The 19,060-nt window shown below is 36.8% G+C and overlaps 1 protein-coding gene across 1 annotated transcript in view; it reads right to left on the minus strand.

Moving 5' to 3' along the window:
* The window catches only part of LOC136864106 (PP2C-like domain-containing protein CG9801), a 278,336-nt gene that overhangs the window by 11,803 nt on the left and 247,473 nt on the right, over window positions 1-19,060 (minus strand). Inside the window, exon 4 of the mRNA XM_067140681.2 lies at window positions 14,012-14,213. Within this exon, the coding sequence (XP_066996782.2) occupies window positions 14,012-14,213 (202 nt within the window). The remainder of the gene's footprint in view (window positions 1-14,011; window positions 14,214-19,060) is intronic.

Below are 19,060 nucleotides of genomic sequence, written 5' to 3' on the forward strand. Positions count from 1 at the left end.
ACCTTTAAAAATAAAGGAACAGGAATAGGAGGGGTGTAAAAGGGTGAATAATGGGTTGAATGCCTTTAATGAGGATACATATATCTCAGAAACTGATGATATTACATAACTGAAAATTTGTATATGGGATCTCCTTTAAAAATAAAGAAACACGTATTTTTTTGATTTTGGAAATTCCAATTAATGACGTTTAAACAGGAGTGACATATTGGTGTGAATTTTTTGAAAGACTATATCTACAGAATATCAGAGAAACGTAGAATGCTACAGACGTGAAAAGTGGTATTTGGAATCTCCTGTAAATGTAAAGAAACATAGGTGATTTGTTTTTGGAAACTCCTCTTAAGGGGAACCAAAAAGTGGGTGAAATTTTAAAATGAGAATTTATACAGTATATCTAAAAAAACTGAACATGTTACAGAAATGAAAAAATGGTATTTTTTATCTCTATTAAAATAAAGAAACGTGTATTTTTAGTTTTCGGAAATACCACTTGTGTGCGGGGGGGGGGGGGGGGGGTAAAAAAGATTGAAAATGGTGCTGAATTCTTTTAATTAGGCTACAGTTATCTCAAAAATGAAGATGTTACAGACGTGAAATTTGATATTTGGAATCTGCTTTAAAAGTAAAGAAACACGTATTCTCGGAAAATCCAATGAAGGAGGGGGGGAGGAGGTGAAACAGTTAAAAAATTAATTGACTTAATGGTATGAGAATACTTACATCTATTAAAAATTAAAGTTGTTAGGGCCTACAGACGTGAAAATTGGTATTTATCTCCTTTAAAAACAAAGAAAAACGTGTTTTGGGGAACAAATCATCTTGGGGGGCAGGAGTGAAAAGGAGTTGATTTCCTTTCATGAGGACACATAAATCAGAAACTGAAGAAGTTACAGAGTTACATTCGTGATGATTGGTATTTAGAAGATCCTTTACTATTAAAGGTACAAGTATTTTTTTGCCGGAAAATTCACTTGGGGGTTGGGGGGAGGAGTGTGAAAGTGAAAAAAAGTTAATTATTGTAATCTCAAAACTGAAGGTAATAGACGTAAACAATGATGTTTGGAATCTCCTTTAAACATAAAGAAACACGCCTTCTTTTAGTTTTTTGGGGGTGGAGGTAAATAAAATTTACGGCGGTGGGGTGTAAAAAGAGGTGAGACCAATTGATTTTACTGTTCATAATGTATATATAAGGGAGCCTCCGTTGCTCAGGCGGCTGCGCTCCGGTCTCTCACAGCTGGGTTCCGTGTTTCAAATCCCGGTCTCTCCATGTGACGTTCGTGCTGGACAAAACAGAGGCGGGACAGGTTTTCCTCCGGATACTCCGGTTTTCCCTGTCATCATTCATTCCAGCAACACTGTCCAATATCATTTCATTTCATTTGTCATCCACTAACCATTGCCACAGAGGAGTGTGACAGGTTTCGGCTGCCGGCACAATTCCTATTGTCGCCACTAGATGGGGGCTTTATTCATTCCATTCCTGATCCTGTCGAATGACTGGAAACAGGCTGTAGATTTTCGATGTACTTATTCTGATCATAAACCGATCATTTTTAATCTTTCCTGGGTTCGTTTTCAAGAGCCATCTTTTCCTTCGGAGAACGTTCTTAGATTACAGTAGATTCTCCTGGCATATAAATAAAAATTTAAACACATTTGAAATAAACGATAGGAATGAGATTGACCGCCCAATTTTTCGCCTCCATAATAAGGTCAATAATGCACGGAAGTATGTCAATCGTATGGCCAGAAATCCCGCACACTTGGCTACGCGCGACAATTGTGTTTGTCACTTTCTCAACAATGACAATGGCAGCAGATGTAATTTACCGGCATGTAGTGGTCTTGCATCTTGCTGTGGGGTCCAAAACATCTATAATAATAATAATAATAATAATAATAATAATAATAATAATAATAATAATAATAATAATAATAATAATGTTCTGGACCGTCGTCATATGTGCGGACCGCGCTGGAAATGGGTCCTGGACGGGTAATGACTAAGAATGCAGTCTGGCCGCTGGTTCAGTATCGCCAAGGTACCCAAGACGACACCACGCTGGATCTCCTGAAGGATTTGATCCATATTAAAAATGCTTATAGGAAAAGATGGCAAAGATTTAGGGACCCAATTGTCCGGGTGGAATACCTGGACTTAGCTCGGAAAGTACGAAATCGATTGCTGGAAAGAAAGAATGAAAAATGGGAGGAAAGTTGCCATAATCTATTAGAAAACGAGTCAGATCACTAATTTAGGTGGATAATATATAAAACAATAAGCATTCAATTCTAAATTTCAGTATAATACCGTAGCGAAGCACGGGTATCTTGCTAGTATAGTATAAAAACAGAGCGGATCAAATAATCGCGCCGTGCCCTTGGAATGAGTGCCTGGTAGATGTTCTTTTTATTGCAATGTACCAAAGCGTTGAACATCTATTCGCTCTCCAGCCAGACACACTACCAGAAGGTGTTGCAACAAGCCTGAAGCAACGAACGCATCCACAATGGGATCCACCAATGGACATCAATGTTCATGGAAGTTATGCTGCCCATACTTTCCCATTTTTCAACCTACATAGCTAATTTTATCATAGTTATCATAGAGTACATAGCACGCTTCCGACAAACACGTAAGTGATCAACTAGAGACAACAGAAAAATATTCCAACACAGCTATCAAAATTTCCAACAGATCAAAAATTAAGACGGAAGGAACACACTCACCATACTACTCTAAAACATTGGTCATTAAACTTAAGACAACCTGACCTTGAGCAGTGCTTAAACTATATGAAGATTTCAACTCAATTTACATGTTCCACCAAAATTGGCACTTTAAACATACAATATGTACCTGCTTTAACATAGAAATCATAAAAGTGTGTTAATAAAACATCAAGACTAGTGATACTTCATAAACAAACTTTCAGATAATTTTAGACTTTCTATTGACGCAAATTTTACCACAACATTGTATTAATTAAATTTAGAAATAAGTCATCTTAATCTTAGAATAAGTAGTGTCTAACTTTGTAATATTGAAATCAAAAGTGTGTTTTAAAGGAACATCAAGACCAGTGACAATTCACAACAAACTTTTAAATAATTTTAGACATTTATAATTCTCATTGACGCATGTTTTATCACAACAATGTATCATTTAAACTTGGAAATAAGTCGTCCTAAACTTAGAATAATTGTATGTTATATTAACGAAAACCAAGGTTGTTCAACAGCTGAAGATGGCCTATTTATAATGGCCGAAACCAGAACTGAAAAATATTTTAAGTACTTTAACATAAATAAAAATATTGATTAGTTGGGAAATCCGGCCTTATAATTGTGATCATAGCTAATTTTATGTTATCTTTTTCAGACATATTTATAACTCTGATCCAAATTGGAAAACAAACTTCACTCAACTTCGTTCTTTCTTCTAACATATCAAGACGCCCCTAATGGTATGCTACATGGTTCCATTCCACTCTAAATTAAGCAACAGTCAATTTCCATAAGCTTTGTTTTACAACGAAAATCATCCATGTGACTCTGTCCTACAACAATTTAAAACCACAAGCCTAAGAAAGAGTAACCTCACTTAATGTCTTACCAGAACGGTGACATAATTTTAATTCTACTCTAAACAAGCTACAGTTAGCTATGTATTATGATGCAAATTTTATTCATGTAATTCTGTACTGAACTATTTTTAACTACAAGCTTAAGAAAGTGAAACTTTGCTTAATGTTTCAGCAGGACTGTAACACAATTTCAATCCAACGATATATAGTAACTAAGACTTTCAAGTTTATATAATTCTTGGCTGAAGATCGAAACTAGTCCCAACTTAATTAGCCTTTAGTATTGATTAGGTGGGACCATTCTAGTTTTTTTACTTTATGGATCAATGTGAAACATACTGCTTATGATTCAGGTAATTGAAACACATGAAACATGATTCTTACCAACTAAAGGCCCTCTTCCCATACAGCATCCTCAGTGAGACCAGCATCTGCACCAGATATTTGGGTGGATGTTGACGCTATGCACTTCATGTTGTAAAATCTAATTGGCCCCCTTTGTCCTATGCAGTTCCTTCTTGGTAGAAGTACTCTAATAATATGGTTTTCCATTTGAAATCATCTGAATTTTTTGCACTCACAGAGAATTCGTAGTTTGGTGTTCATATTTGCATGGAATTCTGCTTTGTTCTTTCTCACTAAATTAAAAATTATTTCTGCTGGAGAGCTACTCCATAGAACTCGAAGAATATCCATCATTAAAAGGAAACACATAAAATTGGAAGTGACCAAATTCTGTTTCCAAGGATTCAATTTCTTCTGTTGTCAGACTGTTAAGGAAACTGGTCAATCATATATCCAACATATTAAAAAATTTTGGATCTTTGCTGGAAAACAACAATTTCAGTATGCTCTAAAACCTAATCCTTAAGGTATGTATTCACGTTTCGGACCAAAATCTATACTATTTTATCAATGATTTTGAAATTTTTACAATGAAATACTTGCATTTACGGAATATATTTACACTATAAAAATTTCACACTTAAGGTACCGTTTCCTAAATAATTGACAAAAACTCCGAAATTTTGCATAAATTTCCAAAAATCATAGCTTTCTGGAAAATAGTTCAATTCCAATTATTTTTGCGCATAATTCATCCTAATAATGCATATAATGTGAAGAACTAAACAGAATTTAATAATTCACTGATATCATATTTTTATAATATATTTTTCATGGCGGTCAAAATTTTAGAATATTTAGATTTGTTTTTTTCATTTGGTACCTTTTTATTATAGTCTTATTTATTATTATGTTTAGTTCAGAACATTCTACTTTTAATAAGCTTCAATTTGACATATCAATGTATTCTATAACTTAAAATTTGAAGACGTTATGATTTTTTGAATTATGAAAAATCTGGAGAAATTCACTGTGTGGAAAATTGAACTTGAATCTTGGAAGTTTATTTCGGGATTGAAATTGCTTACTTTGGCTAATTAAAACCCTCCTGAGGCATAAGTGCCGGCCCCGTGGTGTAGGGGTAGTGTGCCTACCTCTTACCCGGAGGCCCCGGGTTCCATTCCCGGCCAGATCAGGGATTTTTACCTGGACCTGAGGGCTGGTTCGAGGTCCACTCAGCCTACGTGATTAGAATTGAGGAGCTACCTGACGGTGAGATAGCGGTCCCGGTCTAGGAAGCCAAGAATAATGCCAGAGAGGATTCTTCATGCTAACCACACGACACCTCGAAATCCGCAGGCCTTCGGGCTGAGCAGCGGTCGCTTGGTAGGCCAAGGCCATTCAAGGGCTCTAGTGCCAGTGAGTTTGGTTTGGTTTGATGCATAAGTAGGTCCCTCTTATTGTAGTATTTTGTCCTCTTTGAGTCGTTTTCTTCCTGTGAGATTCTTTCAGTGGTAACTTCAGCCAGAATCTTGACATGTTCAGTATATACTGCAGGTGCGGGCGGTGGAGGTAAATTCAAAATATTCGAAAATTTTCTTGCTTCACTTCCACCACACCCATTGAAGCGCATCCCATACACAAGTCTTCTATTAATTTCATAATATGACAATTTCCCCTTGATGTACACTGAGGTTCAGATTGAAAATCACTATTACTACACACCAAACTAACAAAAAAAAAAAATGCCCAACCTAACCTCTGTTTACAGAAGTTTTTCAGCGATATTGATCTACATTTCATACAGACAGGACATACCAGCAAAGATAACAGTTTTTCTACACATTACACACTAAATGTAATGTTAAAAATACTTCAGAATCACCACAATTACTGTCATAATGCGAAGTAGAAAGTTTTAGACTCAGAAGCACTACTGACATTGGGAAGTTGATTTTTATTGTTCTCATTTTGGACTACTGTCTCAATAATATTTGTTTTTATTCATTGTATACTTATTTCCATAGCAACGGCGCTTTCTTTTATAGCCACTATGTCTATTACTACCCATTATTCACTTAGCAGAAGTTAGTTACTCGATATAAACACAAATAACACAGCACGTGGCATTCATAATTGGATTGCACAGCATTTATGCAAGATTCAACATTCCTTCTCCAGAGATATATCATGTGACAACCACTGCTATCTTTTGGTTCACAAAGGTACTACATGGGGAAACACCAGTGCGATGTATTGAAATGTAATTATGTGGAAAAAACTGCTTGAGTATGGAAAGCTAGTGAATGTTAGCACCTGACCACGCCCCCAGAGCAGATAAATCATGAATGCAGTGGTCCATTTAAATGCAATTTACGGCCGTTCTATATGTCTCAGGCCAATGATACTTACATATTTGGAAACTAGAAATTCCAGGCTTTCATTTGACATCAAAAGCTAAATATTGATTATTTTGACCTAAATCGCAATTTCAAACGTGAATACATACCTTAATAGACCATTTATGTATTAACATGTTTTAGTATAAAATGTTACTGACATCAGAATAGGATGTTCTCAACTTGGCATCATCTAAGTAAACTTCCGTCATGTATGCCCTTGTCTTTGCTCCAATGACCAGCTCAGTCACTTTTCTGAAGATTCGAAGAAGCAAATTTCAAATCACATGAAGTACTGTCAGTTTCTGTAACTGATGATGCCCTCACAATGCAAATAATTATGTCCCTGAAAAGGCAACTTAACTTGTTATAAAATTTATGAATGAGTGGCTTATCATGTTCGAAGAATACATTCAGAGAATTGAAAAATGGAAGGATAGAGCTGAGAAACTCCTTTTTTAACATGCCAAACCTCTGGTTCGTACATGTTCTGATAACTACTGGTACATGACACATTGGTTCATTAAGGTATTTCAGGGGTACAGTCTGGTAGTTTGGTAGATGGGTTTTCAAACTCTTCCTTAATTTTATGACATTATGAGCTTGTGTTGCCTGAGTCTCATTCATAGAACATTTTTTTTTTTTTCAAAGAATTTGATTGCTCTAAGATTCTCTCTACACAATGTAACAGAGATAACCACCTAGTCTAAACATATTTTGCAAGACTTTTCTCCAAAGACTTGTTGACAAAGTTTTAAAATGTTTTGCCCCTTTGAAATCTTTTACAAGTAGTAACTAACATCAATAAAAACAGTTCTGAATGTTTTGCTTGCCACCATGTTGCAAGGGCCGGAGGGAAGGTGTATTTGTAGATTACACCACAGCAAGGTCCGGAGGGAAGATGTATTTGTGGATTACACCATGTTGTCATTGAATGAGATATTGAATCCTCTTGCAATGTTGAAGTTACCAAGGAAATTAGTCGCTTTGTGTTGGAAGCTACTGGGTGCAGTGTTGCTACATTTGCCGTGAATATATTTGCAGAGTGAATTGGTGTTATTACTGTGACCCAGATTCCAAAAGTATTTGTTGCAGCTGGAGTGAATCATGTTCCTCACCTAGTTTCTATTCAACTGGAACCTCTCTTATTTTCTTCACTGGGGTTAATTTTCGAATGCTGAAACAGCCTGTCTTACTTTCTGATTTCTCATATCATGTTCCTAGGAATTTTTATTGGAGGAACTTAGCAATGATTCACACATTGCCAGAAAGTGTCCATCCACTGTGTCACAGCTGTCTCAATTTTCATATTTTCTGGGGAATGTTGTGGCAACAATGCGGATGGTAGCTCTTGAGTAGGTCAGCAGAGGTTTTGTTACTGGGCATGGTTTCCGATTATCTATATTTATTGCAGCCTTTACAACTCGGTGATCACTTAGTTCAGAAAGGACTTATACGCTATCAATTATGGAGAGGTAATTACAGAATAGGAGGTCTAGGAGAGATGAGTATGTGTCTGTTCACCAAAATGTTAAAGATGAATAAGTTACCTTTCTTGCGACCATTCACCGAAAAATTTACGATGGATGTAGTACAATTCCTGGACCTAAAACAGAACAAAAATCCCCCCTTCACTTTCGATTATGGTAGCACATCTGCCATGTAGGAATTTTATCAACCGAATAAACAAGTGTCACCAAAGCTGAAGATGATGCCAATGACAGTGATGATAATTTGCCCTTATCTGAATTGCTGCGAAAAACAGACAGTGAAATTCTGTATCAATGTGAATGGGACTTATGGAAAATACACTATGACGTAGTTACAACGAAGGTAAAAATGAACAAAAATATGGTAAATGAAGTAAAGAATTAAGGCCACTGTAACCATGAAAAGGAAGACTATTCCTATTTTGCTACAGGCTTTATGTAGCACCACACAGATAGGTCTTGTGGTGACTATGGAATAAGAAAGGGCTGGGACTGGGAAGGAAGTTCCTGTGGTCTTATAGCCTTGTATTTTCCTTATGTGAAAATGGAAAACCACAGAAAACTATACTGAAGGTTGCCAACAATGGGATTCGACTCACCATCTCCAGAAAGCAAGTTCAAAACTAAGCGAGCTAAACTGCATAGCCATCTTGCTTGGTAGAGGAAGAAGAAAAGTCTACTCTATCAGCCATGGGGTTATGAACATGTTCTACGAAGGTAGGGGAATGTTCAAAGTAATTGTGATGCAAAATTATAATCATAGAACGTAATTAAGGAAGTGTGTGTTGGGCAAGCAGGAGAAGGGAGACAAAAAGTACTCATTATTCTAAATGAAGAAGCTTAGTGTACACTCTACATACTGCACTGTAGTTGTAAGTTTAATAATACAAGCTGAAACTCTTTGATGAAATTCAATACTGTACTGTATGTACATCGATTTCGTACTTCAACATCAGGATTAGAAGTGAACATGCATAACATAAAATCAGCCTAATTAAATTTTGTTCTATATCATTTTCCATCTCACTTGACTGACAGTATTCCGGTAAATCTTGGTTACACCACCACTTGTTTATAACAACACAATAGATCAGGTCCTTTGTATGTTGTTATAACCAAGTTCTACTGCATTTACCTGCTAAATTTAGGAGTGCTACCAGTCTTTTTCTATTAACAATTGTTTGACACATTAGAAGTTCTTATGACATACCAAGAAAAAGTGAATTCGTCATGAAAGAGAAACTTGACTGAAGTTGGAAAAAGTTATGCATGATGAAAAGAGAAGAGATTTTGTAATCATTATCACCAGGACTTCTAGTCAAGTAACTGAAATGAAATTCCATGTACCATACTATTATAAACAGATGCCACATTACATGATGAGATTTGACCTTGATGCTCATGACATAACTATAGTAGTAGTAGTAGTAGTAGTAGTAGTAGTAGTAGTATCTCAGAAAGTGGAAAAGAGACATGAAACTAACCCAAACATGTAAATGTGTACCTTTTTTGATACAAAAAGAACAGAATTTCACAGATTTAGAAATTTTATCATAGATATATTCTTCAGAAATAATCAGCATATACTTTCAGTCAATAATGTTAAGATTTACTTGAACTTCCAATTACTAGCCATGATGGTTAAGTTTAAAGCCAGTTATGCAGAAGATCTAGTGAACAAAATATTTCAATTTATGTCATTAGTTAAGAAAACATAAAAACTTGGGGTGATTTAAAATTTGATTAATTCCCCTACTTTTCAGTATAAATTAACAGTACAACTATACCAAAATAGTCAATTCATTTTTAATGTTTCTGAACAGTACATTTTGACCATGCTTTCAGTTCTTCAGTATATATTTTAATTCATTGGCAAGTTGTATCAAAGTCAGCTTTTTCTTTTAGATGACTGCCAAATAATCCAGAAGAAAAATATTTTATAGAATATATCACTTATTGGATTGAAATTATATTCCAAACTGTATATTATATTTCAAACCCTTTTCTATATTTGGAATGTTTGTGAAAGATTCATAGCAAATATTTCTTGTAAATTTAAACTAGAAGATTAAAAGAAAAGTGATTTAAATGGTTGGGGAGGAATTGAAGTAGCCCAAAGAGGGGTTGAAATACAACTGCTGAATAGGAATGTTTAGTCTGGGACAAAACCTTGCATCAGAGCAAGCCTGAGACTGTCAAGAACAATACAATGGACAATTTGTTTTATTTATTGTTCCAAAACGTTCTACATTCCTTAACAATTCAGAACTGAATCAAACGATAGAAGGCCATTGAGAATGTATTAGCCAAGAATACTGCATGTGATCTTGTATAGGGTTATTCTTTTAAAGCCCGGTTTATTCAATCTTAGTTAAAAGAACAATAAAACACTTCCTGGGAACTGTTAGCTAACACGGTGTTAACTCTCACAAGAGTCACGACCAGTGAGAATCTATAAGGCAGTGGCAGAACCATGCAGTTTGTGAGTGTGCTTCAATGCGCTTTTGTTTGAATACAGCTGTAAACCAAGGCACATGAAGTCGACATTTATTCAAATTTTTTGTCTTGACCGTGAATTTTCTGTTGCTCTAAAGAGTATAGACCAATATGAAAAAAAGCTGAGAATGTGTAGTTCAAATTTCTCTCCTTTCTGGAAATTATTTCCCTAAGTGTTCTCCCTAGGACCTTTTTAATAGGTGCACCGCCTGGCTAACACAAACTAGATATGCGTTAGTTTCATAACATTAATATATATGTGAGTCAAAGGGGTTCCAAATTAAAATGTAAGTACTGTGAAACTGTTTATTTAAATGATCAATCTTCATTATTGTCAGCACAATGCATCAATTACACCCGAGTTCAAATGTTCAGCTTGACTATCACGTAGTATCGTGCGCGATCAGTGTCCACGAGCGAGCACTAGATTCCGCATGGCACTCCACAGCAACAGAGTGGTAAGTCCCTGTGTTACATAATGGTGAACGAGCAGCAGAACACGATAAGTTCAAAATACTCTTGTCTTATATGTGATAATAACACTAAAATAGTTCATTTTCACAGTTGATGTTTACCTGTCTGATATTATTGTTAATGCTCTGAGGGGAACAAACTGAAATTTGATCATTAGTATTTCCGGCCCAGCTGCTCATTTTTGCCACCCGGGTGACAAAAATTTCTGGGGAGAACACCGTAATACATATTATAGAAAGTAAGCAAACTAATGGATTCCTGCTCAAAGCTACAGTAAGTGATGCTTGGCAGAAAATTTGTAATGAATATCCTGCAGACATGGTACTATTCTTACAAAAGTAGTCTAGGTAGATATTTCTATGCCTCCCAGTATGTGACCAAATCCTCATTCAGAATATCATGTACAGAATGTATATTAATACTAATGTTGGCAGCAATTTACCTGACCATCAAACAATAATTTTCCAAGATCAAACTTTGTACTTCCTCAACAAATACTGCACTGCAGCTTGTTGGCAGCCTCCTACAATGCAGGTCATTCTCTGTCAACATGTGGTCATCTTTGCAATGGTTTTACATTATTTTATTTGTAAAACACCTATGTATCACCAGAACTTATCACCAAAACCCCACTGACTTTTGTTGTTCCATTTGCATGCCTCCAAGCATTCGACAAAACGTGGTCAGTATCGCAGCTCCATGTGTCACGTCACCCCCGTTTAAGTGAATATATGGCAAACACGAAGCACACCGCCTCACAAACTGGTTGCCTACATGCAACTGATAACACTGTTCAATCCACCAAACAATCAGGATATGTACAAAGATTTCCTGCACAGATTGTGCAGTGTGGGCACCTTATAATTATTACAGTCTGCAGGGAAGAGATAAGACTTTTGGGTAAATTTTGTAGTTTGTAATGCAAACATTCCCTTTCCAATTGTGTCCTATATTCCTGCCATCAAACTCAATTCACATGCACAGTTTCAACTTTTTTTTTTTTGCTAGGGCTTTACGTTGCACCGACACAGATAGGTCTTATGGCGACGATGGGATAGGAAAGGCCTAGGAATTGGAAGGAAGCGGCCGTGGCCTTAATTAAGGTACAGCCCCAGCATTTACCCGGTGTGAAAATGGGAAACCACGGAAAACCATTTTCAGGGCTGCCGATAGTGGGATTTGAACCTACTATCTCCCGGATGCAAGCTCACAGCTGCGCGCCTCTACGCGCACGGCCAACTCGCCCGGTACAGTTTCAACTAATGGGTTTAACACTAATATTCTTTCAAATTTACAAGCAAGAGTGAAAAGCATATTAAATGCTTCTTGACTTCCCCTGGAATTGAAGACTATTTGCTTCAATGGTAAGATTTTTGTATAATCTAGCAAGCTTGTTTCAAGTTTGGAATAAGTTTATCACATTGCGCCAGGCTGAGTGGCTCAGACGGTTGAGGTGATGACTTTTTGACCCCAGCTTGGCAGGTTCGATCCTGGCTCAGGCCGGTGGTATTTGAAGATGCTCAAATACGTCAGCCTTGTGTCAGTAGATTTACTGGCACGTAAAAGAACTCCTGCGGGACTAAATTCCGACATCTCGGCGTCTCCGAAAACTGTAAAAGTAGTTAGTGGGACGTAAAGCAAATAACATTATTATTATCATCATATTGCATGTGTCATTTATGTGCTACAGGCAAGAAGTGGCTGCAATCTCACATTTCCATCTAATGGGTCAGAGGGTTTCATTTTTATATCTGCAATGATTGACACTTTAGAAAGCAAGCTCTTTTCCATATGCTGACAGTGGTGAATGCTGTTTCACTTCATTGACTTGACTGTGGGTTCTTAAGAGCCAGTGACTTGTCTACCTTGAGAACTTTAGCACAGCAGATGTTCTAGCTGAAATTTTCACAAGTTTTTTACCCGCAACATCCAATCACAATATCCCATGCCTGTTCATGTCAGATGTGCCTCAACTGAAGTGAATAAATTACTTTGTTGTAACTCATGGAGGTAGTTACTTGAGCATATAAGAAGAAAATTAACTTTCTCATGCTCGTAAATTTATTTCTTATTAACATGTATGTATGTTTACTGATTCAAGTCTTCAACTTGCTGGAAAAGGAAGAATAGTTAAACATTACAATTAAAAGGTTTTATCATGTGCCATTTTAATGTATGTGTCATAAAGTTTTTATCTTATGTAAATAAGTTAATATTTATCATGAGATTTATATAATTGCCTGTTTAAGTTCTTTGTACAGCTGAAGCTGATGCAAAAATGCATTGAAACTAGTTCTGAATAAATTTAGAATGCTGTAATTACATCTAGACAACATTATTATTGTACTGAATAGGTGGACCCTATAATGTCTAATCACTGTATATACAGAACATTCAGAAAGTGAACACAATTTAACTTAAAAAAAAAAAAAAAAGCTCAGGTTTTCAAAAGATTAAATGCTTGGAAGGGGAAGGGTCTCGCTGCTTAGTAGAACAGCCTTGCTGAGGTTGTAATAATAGAGCTGCTGTTACAAACTTAATAACTTACCAAGGGAGACGTTCAATAAATTTCCAATTTCTTTGAAATCATTTAGGAAAAGGCTAGGAAAGCAACAGGTAGGGAATCTGCCACCTGGGTGACTGCCCTAAATGCAGATCAGTATTGACTGACTGACTGATTGATTGATTGATTGATTGATTGAAACAAGGTCAAGTTGGAGAACATTTCTCGTATGTGCTAGATGATTTATGGTACTTTTGACTATGTCAACAACACTGCACTTTCCTGACCTTGAAGTGGGCTTGGTTCATCATTCGAGTTTTGGATTTACAAACAGCAGTATATGTTACCTTACGAGAATTGTATATAAATGTGAGATCATCTATATTCAATTAATGAAGCAGCAAAAATTCAAGTACACCCTTCTATCCTTTGTAAGTAAAATCTAATTTAAATATTAAAATAATATGTTCCTACTCCTCCTCCTCCTCCTCCTCCTCCTCCTCCTCCTCCTCAGCTTCCCCTTTTGGTGGACCTCTCCTTGTTTACAGTCACTGGATGATGTATTGCAAAGAGACACAACGCTTGAGAAAGGTACTGTGAGTGGTTCTTAAACATATATACAGCATAGCTCTTTCTAGTAAAGCCACTTATTAAGAAAAGAGAAAATAAACAAATATTTCAAGATAGTCGGCCACTACGCTACATTCTTACCCTTTGTGATTTCACGAACACCATGCTGAGTACTGTACACATAAGCCAAACTATCACCAACGTTACACACACAAGCAACGTAGCTATCTTGAGCCACAAGCGGTAAAACGACAGCTGCAGTCAATGTAGTCAATGTGCCTTCCTCTTGAAGGATCAAGCTATGTGCTGCATGGAAGGAGCGCAACAAGGCTACAAACACCTCCTATAAATGCATAACCAGACATGAAATTACCAAACATACTTCAATAATACAAATAACAGAGTCCAGATGTTAATAGCCTCAACAAGAAAATGATTTCATCAACTGAAAATACAAACATGAAATAAGCTAAAAAGTACTCTCCCATTTTCATGATTCTTTGAAAGGTAGCAGCTTCTTCATATATCATCCCCCCCTCTAGCAAACTAACGAATATGCAAACTGTAAAAAAATTAGGAGAGCTGAAAGAAGTTGTGATTACTCATGTCAAATCAAATTTCATACTTAATGACTGGTATTGTGTGTTAACCATACAGAACAAGCTGCAGATGTAAGACTTTGTCAGAGGGTGGATATTACATAAATAATAAAATCTAGACCAAAACTTCAGAACTACAGGTTCCCTAGTTCGTCACACTTTCGCTAGTTTGCCATAGTGGCGATGATATTATACTTAATTTAGAACACAACTTTTTTTTTCACAATTTCCAAAACACAATATTGGTCTTTAATAGAATATACAATCTAGACATTTTTAAAAAAATTTGCTTTATGTCGCACAGACACAGATACGTCTTATGGCGATGATGGGATAGGAAAGGGCTAGGAGTGGGAAGGAAGCGGCTGTAGCCTTAATTAAGGTACAGCCCCAGCATTTGCCTGGTGTGAAAATAGGAAACCACTGAAAACATTCAGGGCTGCCGACAGTGGGGTTCGAACCCACTACCTCCTGGATACAAGCTCACAGCTGCGTGCCCCTAACCACACGGCCAACTCGCCCGGTCAATCTAGACATAACAATGCAACAGATAAGAGACAGTAGTGCTCAAAAGTATTTTTGTTCTGAAAGAGATGGCGGCACATTAACAAACAAAAGTCCTGTACTGTATAGTATAGCGTACATTATTATTATTATTATTATTATTATTATTATTATTATTATTATTATTATTATTATTATCTATATCTCTGATTTTATCATGTTTCTGACAATGTAACAATTTTGCTCCTTCTTAGTTATAATATTTTTTTTATTTACTAGTGTTGTTAGTATGTAAACTTGTTGGATACAGATCATGAACAGGTTTCCAAATCTGCTATTTAACAGAAGGACTGAAGGTGCTTAAATCAATATTCCAGAAAACACAATGCACTTATTATTATACTTTCTTCTGGATTTTCTCTATAATCCTTTGTGATAGATTTCCAGAAACAAATTATTTTATTACTAAACATACAGTAGTGCCTTTAATGATGTGAGATATTTTGTAAAGTTTGTGAGATGAATTACTACTTGAAAATAAAGAGCAATAAAAGTAAATTTCCACAATGACCTGAATATAAGATAGATTTTAGATTAAAATGCACTGATAAAAACCATAGTCCTTTATGTGCAGCCTAACATTTTCAAGACTACATCATATGTCAACTGCAGTGACTTGTGCGGCCGGAGTCAAAACTGGCATCATAGCTGTGCTAAAGGTCACGAATATACCAAAATTTATCGAGCTTTGATGATTCTCTCCCAATCTGTAGCTTGTAATATATTGTCGCTTGGGTTGGTGTCATTATGTTAATGCATCCAGATTTGGTCAATATTCTAGTCATGGCAGATCGAGTGCAAAGGAGATTATATTTGTCAGTTCAGTTAAATAAAGGAGAGGGGTTACAATATAAACTTCAAATTGTGGGTTTTACACAAGGTAAAATGTAATAATAATGTACATGCTGCGAAAAAGCTCAGTGTTTTAGAGTGTAACGTGATGTTGGCAGAGAGATGAAGAAAAGTGGAAGAATATCAGCACATTATGAAGACAGGCATTTAGAGGACCGAAGACAGAAACATTTAACAAAAATGATAGGCTTGTTACTGGATTTGTGCAGGAGAAGTGAAAGCAGAGTTATCAAATAAGTCACTAAGTTGATAAAGGCACTGGAGATGGCATGCAAGTTAAAAGTTCCAGTTACTGAATTAAAGGCAAGCGTGGGGTGATATAAAGTTATGGCTGGACAGGTGCTTTTAAATGCAACATTTGTCCATTGAATAATGATGAATATGCACAGTGGTGTGAAATATAATGTGGCTTGATACTATGGAAGCTATCATGCAATATCGAAGTACAAAGCTGTCCCCAAAGTCAAATGGATCATAGCTCATAATCTTCTGGTAATGAGACATTCTGACATTTTTACTCTTCCTACCTGTCATCTGTATCAGTTTCATAGACTAATTGACTACTATCATCTTAGAATATGGGTTGCTGGAATTTTGCCTGTTCACACACACTCACTCACTCTCTCTCTCTCTCTCTCTCTCTCTCTCTCTCTCTCTCTCTCTCTCTCTCTAAATTAATCGCTCCTAAGGGGACAGGAAAGGAACCTTTAGAATGCATCAATAAACTAGCATTTACACATCCCTTGGGTACCAGTAACAGCTGATCCTTTCAGTATGAAAGCATCACTTTAACTTGACGCAAGTGTGATAAACAGATATAACTTGAAAACAATATTTTCTCACCCATGGGTAAATAATGCAAGTATCGAGCTCAAATTATTTATTATTATTATTATTATTATTATTATTATTATTACTACTACTACTACTTGTGATGTACATTCATTTAGTATTATCATTATTTACATAGTCTATTGATTGTATTGTGTACGAGGTTACGTCATGAAACATGTGCTGTACATAAATATTCATATGAGTTCAGTTAATGCAAATACCTATAAACTGAAAATGAAAACCTGCAACCTGTTTTCCAGTCTTTGACCGAGTCAGGGATGTGATGAATGAATCATATATAGGCTATTGGTACGATATGGGGTCGCCACTCCCAAAGTGATTTATTAATGAGTGATAGATGCCATGAAATGAGAATGGAGAGTGTTGCTGGAATGAAAGATGACAGGGAAAACTGGAGTACCGGAGAAAAACCTGTCCCGCCTCCACATTGTCCAGCACAAATCTCACATGGAGTGACCGGAATTTGAACCACGCTAACTAGCAGTGAGAGGCCGACGCGCTGCCGCCTGAGCCACGGAGGCTCCCTACCTATAAATTAATATTATATAATTTATTCTTAACTGTATATATAATTTGTAATCCGCTACGGAATTTCAAAACACACTGTAACTTCCAGAAAGGCACTAGATGATGGTAGAATTTTCGAGAAGGTATTTTTTTGTAATGTAGCTTTCCAGAAGCGTGGCCAGGCACATATATAAGGAGGTGGTCTTGATGATAACGACAAGTTATTGTTTAGTAGAGTTATGGTGTAGCAAGAACATACTTGTGACATGCAGTGGTTGCATTCTCCATGTTGAATCGATAGGCAGTTGTTTAAAATGGCGGCTTTGTTGATGTTCACGGAGTGAAGCGTTTTGTTTGTGATACTGTGATTAAGGTTATGTGTGTGTGTGTGTTAATTTGTAAATATATGTGAATAAACAAATGTACCAACTGACAGCATTTCGTGTGCGCCTTTGTGGATACGTTAACTGGCGAGCGTGACAGGACGTAAAAATTTACGAGCGAATACGAGTGTAGTAGATCAAAATGCAAGTCATACTAGAGAATATGTCGCTGAAACAGCTAGAAGACAAAAGAACCACAAGGAATCTCCCAACAAACGGGAAGAAGAAATCACTACAGGCGCGGCTACGGGAATATCTCGTGGGAAAAGGAGAAGATCCCGAAAAGTTTTTCATCGAAGTCAATGAAGAATCCGAGACAGAAGAAGAGGTAAATATCCCTAAAATGTGTTCTAACTTAATGACCAGGATGCAGGCACCATGACAAACATTCAGACAAAATTTCAGACGAAATTTCTCAAGCTAACTCAGTTTTAACCAGACAGATAGCACAGGTTTACAAAGCAGAACAGGGCCTAAAAACGAAAATTTCAACCGTAAATGACAAAATTTCATTGCAAATTAGCAACATCACCGATCGATTAATGCAGCAGGTATCGGACATCAGGTCAAAACTGGGACAGGTTGACCAGATCGATAGTAGAGTAAGCCAGCTGGAAGGGGATATCTTGAACCTCAAGGAGGGGGTGGAAATCCAGGTTTCCGGCATAAAAAACAGGTTGAGGGGAGGATTTCTAACATCGAGGGAAATTTCGAAAGCCGTATCTTTGCCGTCGAAGGAAATCTTGGGAGCCGTATTACTGCTGTTGAAGGAAGGTTAGAAAACCGGTTTCCGACCTTCAAGGGAGATAAGCAGAATATAAGGGAAAACATCCTTCACACAGTAGAAGATAGATTAACACAAACAGGACATATCATCACACCTCTAAACCCCTCAAACCTAACCGACAATACAGCACACCTAAACCCGAAAGTGATTATAGAGAGCCTTCCAGAATACCACAGACGACTAGAGGAGAACCCGACTAGCTTCGACCAGGGATCAGTCAACCTATTACTATTAGGAAGGGCTAATTTTCCAGAGGACATCTTCATGCAACTCATCACACCGCAATTAAAGGGGCAAGCCGCTACTTGGTGGAAGAACTTGAAGGGTTTAAATCTAAACTGGACGGACTTCAGGAGGGAATTCCTCACTAGGTTTAATTCCGAAGGGATGAAGAGCTCCATGAAAAGGAAGCTACTGACTGAGGCACAACCCACTGGCATGAGAGCTAGCGGCTTCGTCTTACAGAAGTACCAACTCTTCAAGTGGCTGCACCCGGAAGGAAGTGAAAACGAGATCTAATCAGATATCACAGAGCTACTCCACGATAAGATTCGACCCTTAAAGAAAGTATCACAACCCAGATCCTTTTATGATCTACGCAGAATTATTGCCCAGCTGGAGGAGGAACACAAGAGCAAAGCTA

This window comes from Anabrus simplex, chromosome 2, assembly GCF_040414725.1.
Source record: "Anabrus simplex isolate iqAnaSimp1 chromosome 2, ASM4041472v1, whole genome shotgun sequence".
Lineage (NCBI taxonomy): Eukaryota > Metazoa > Arthropoda > Insecta > Orthoptera > Tettigoniidae > Anabrus > Anabrus simplex.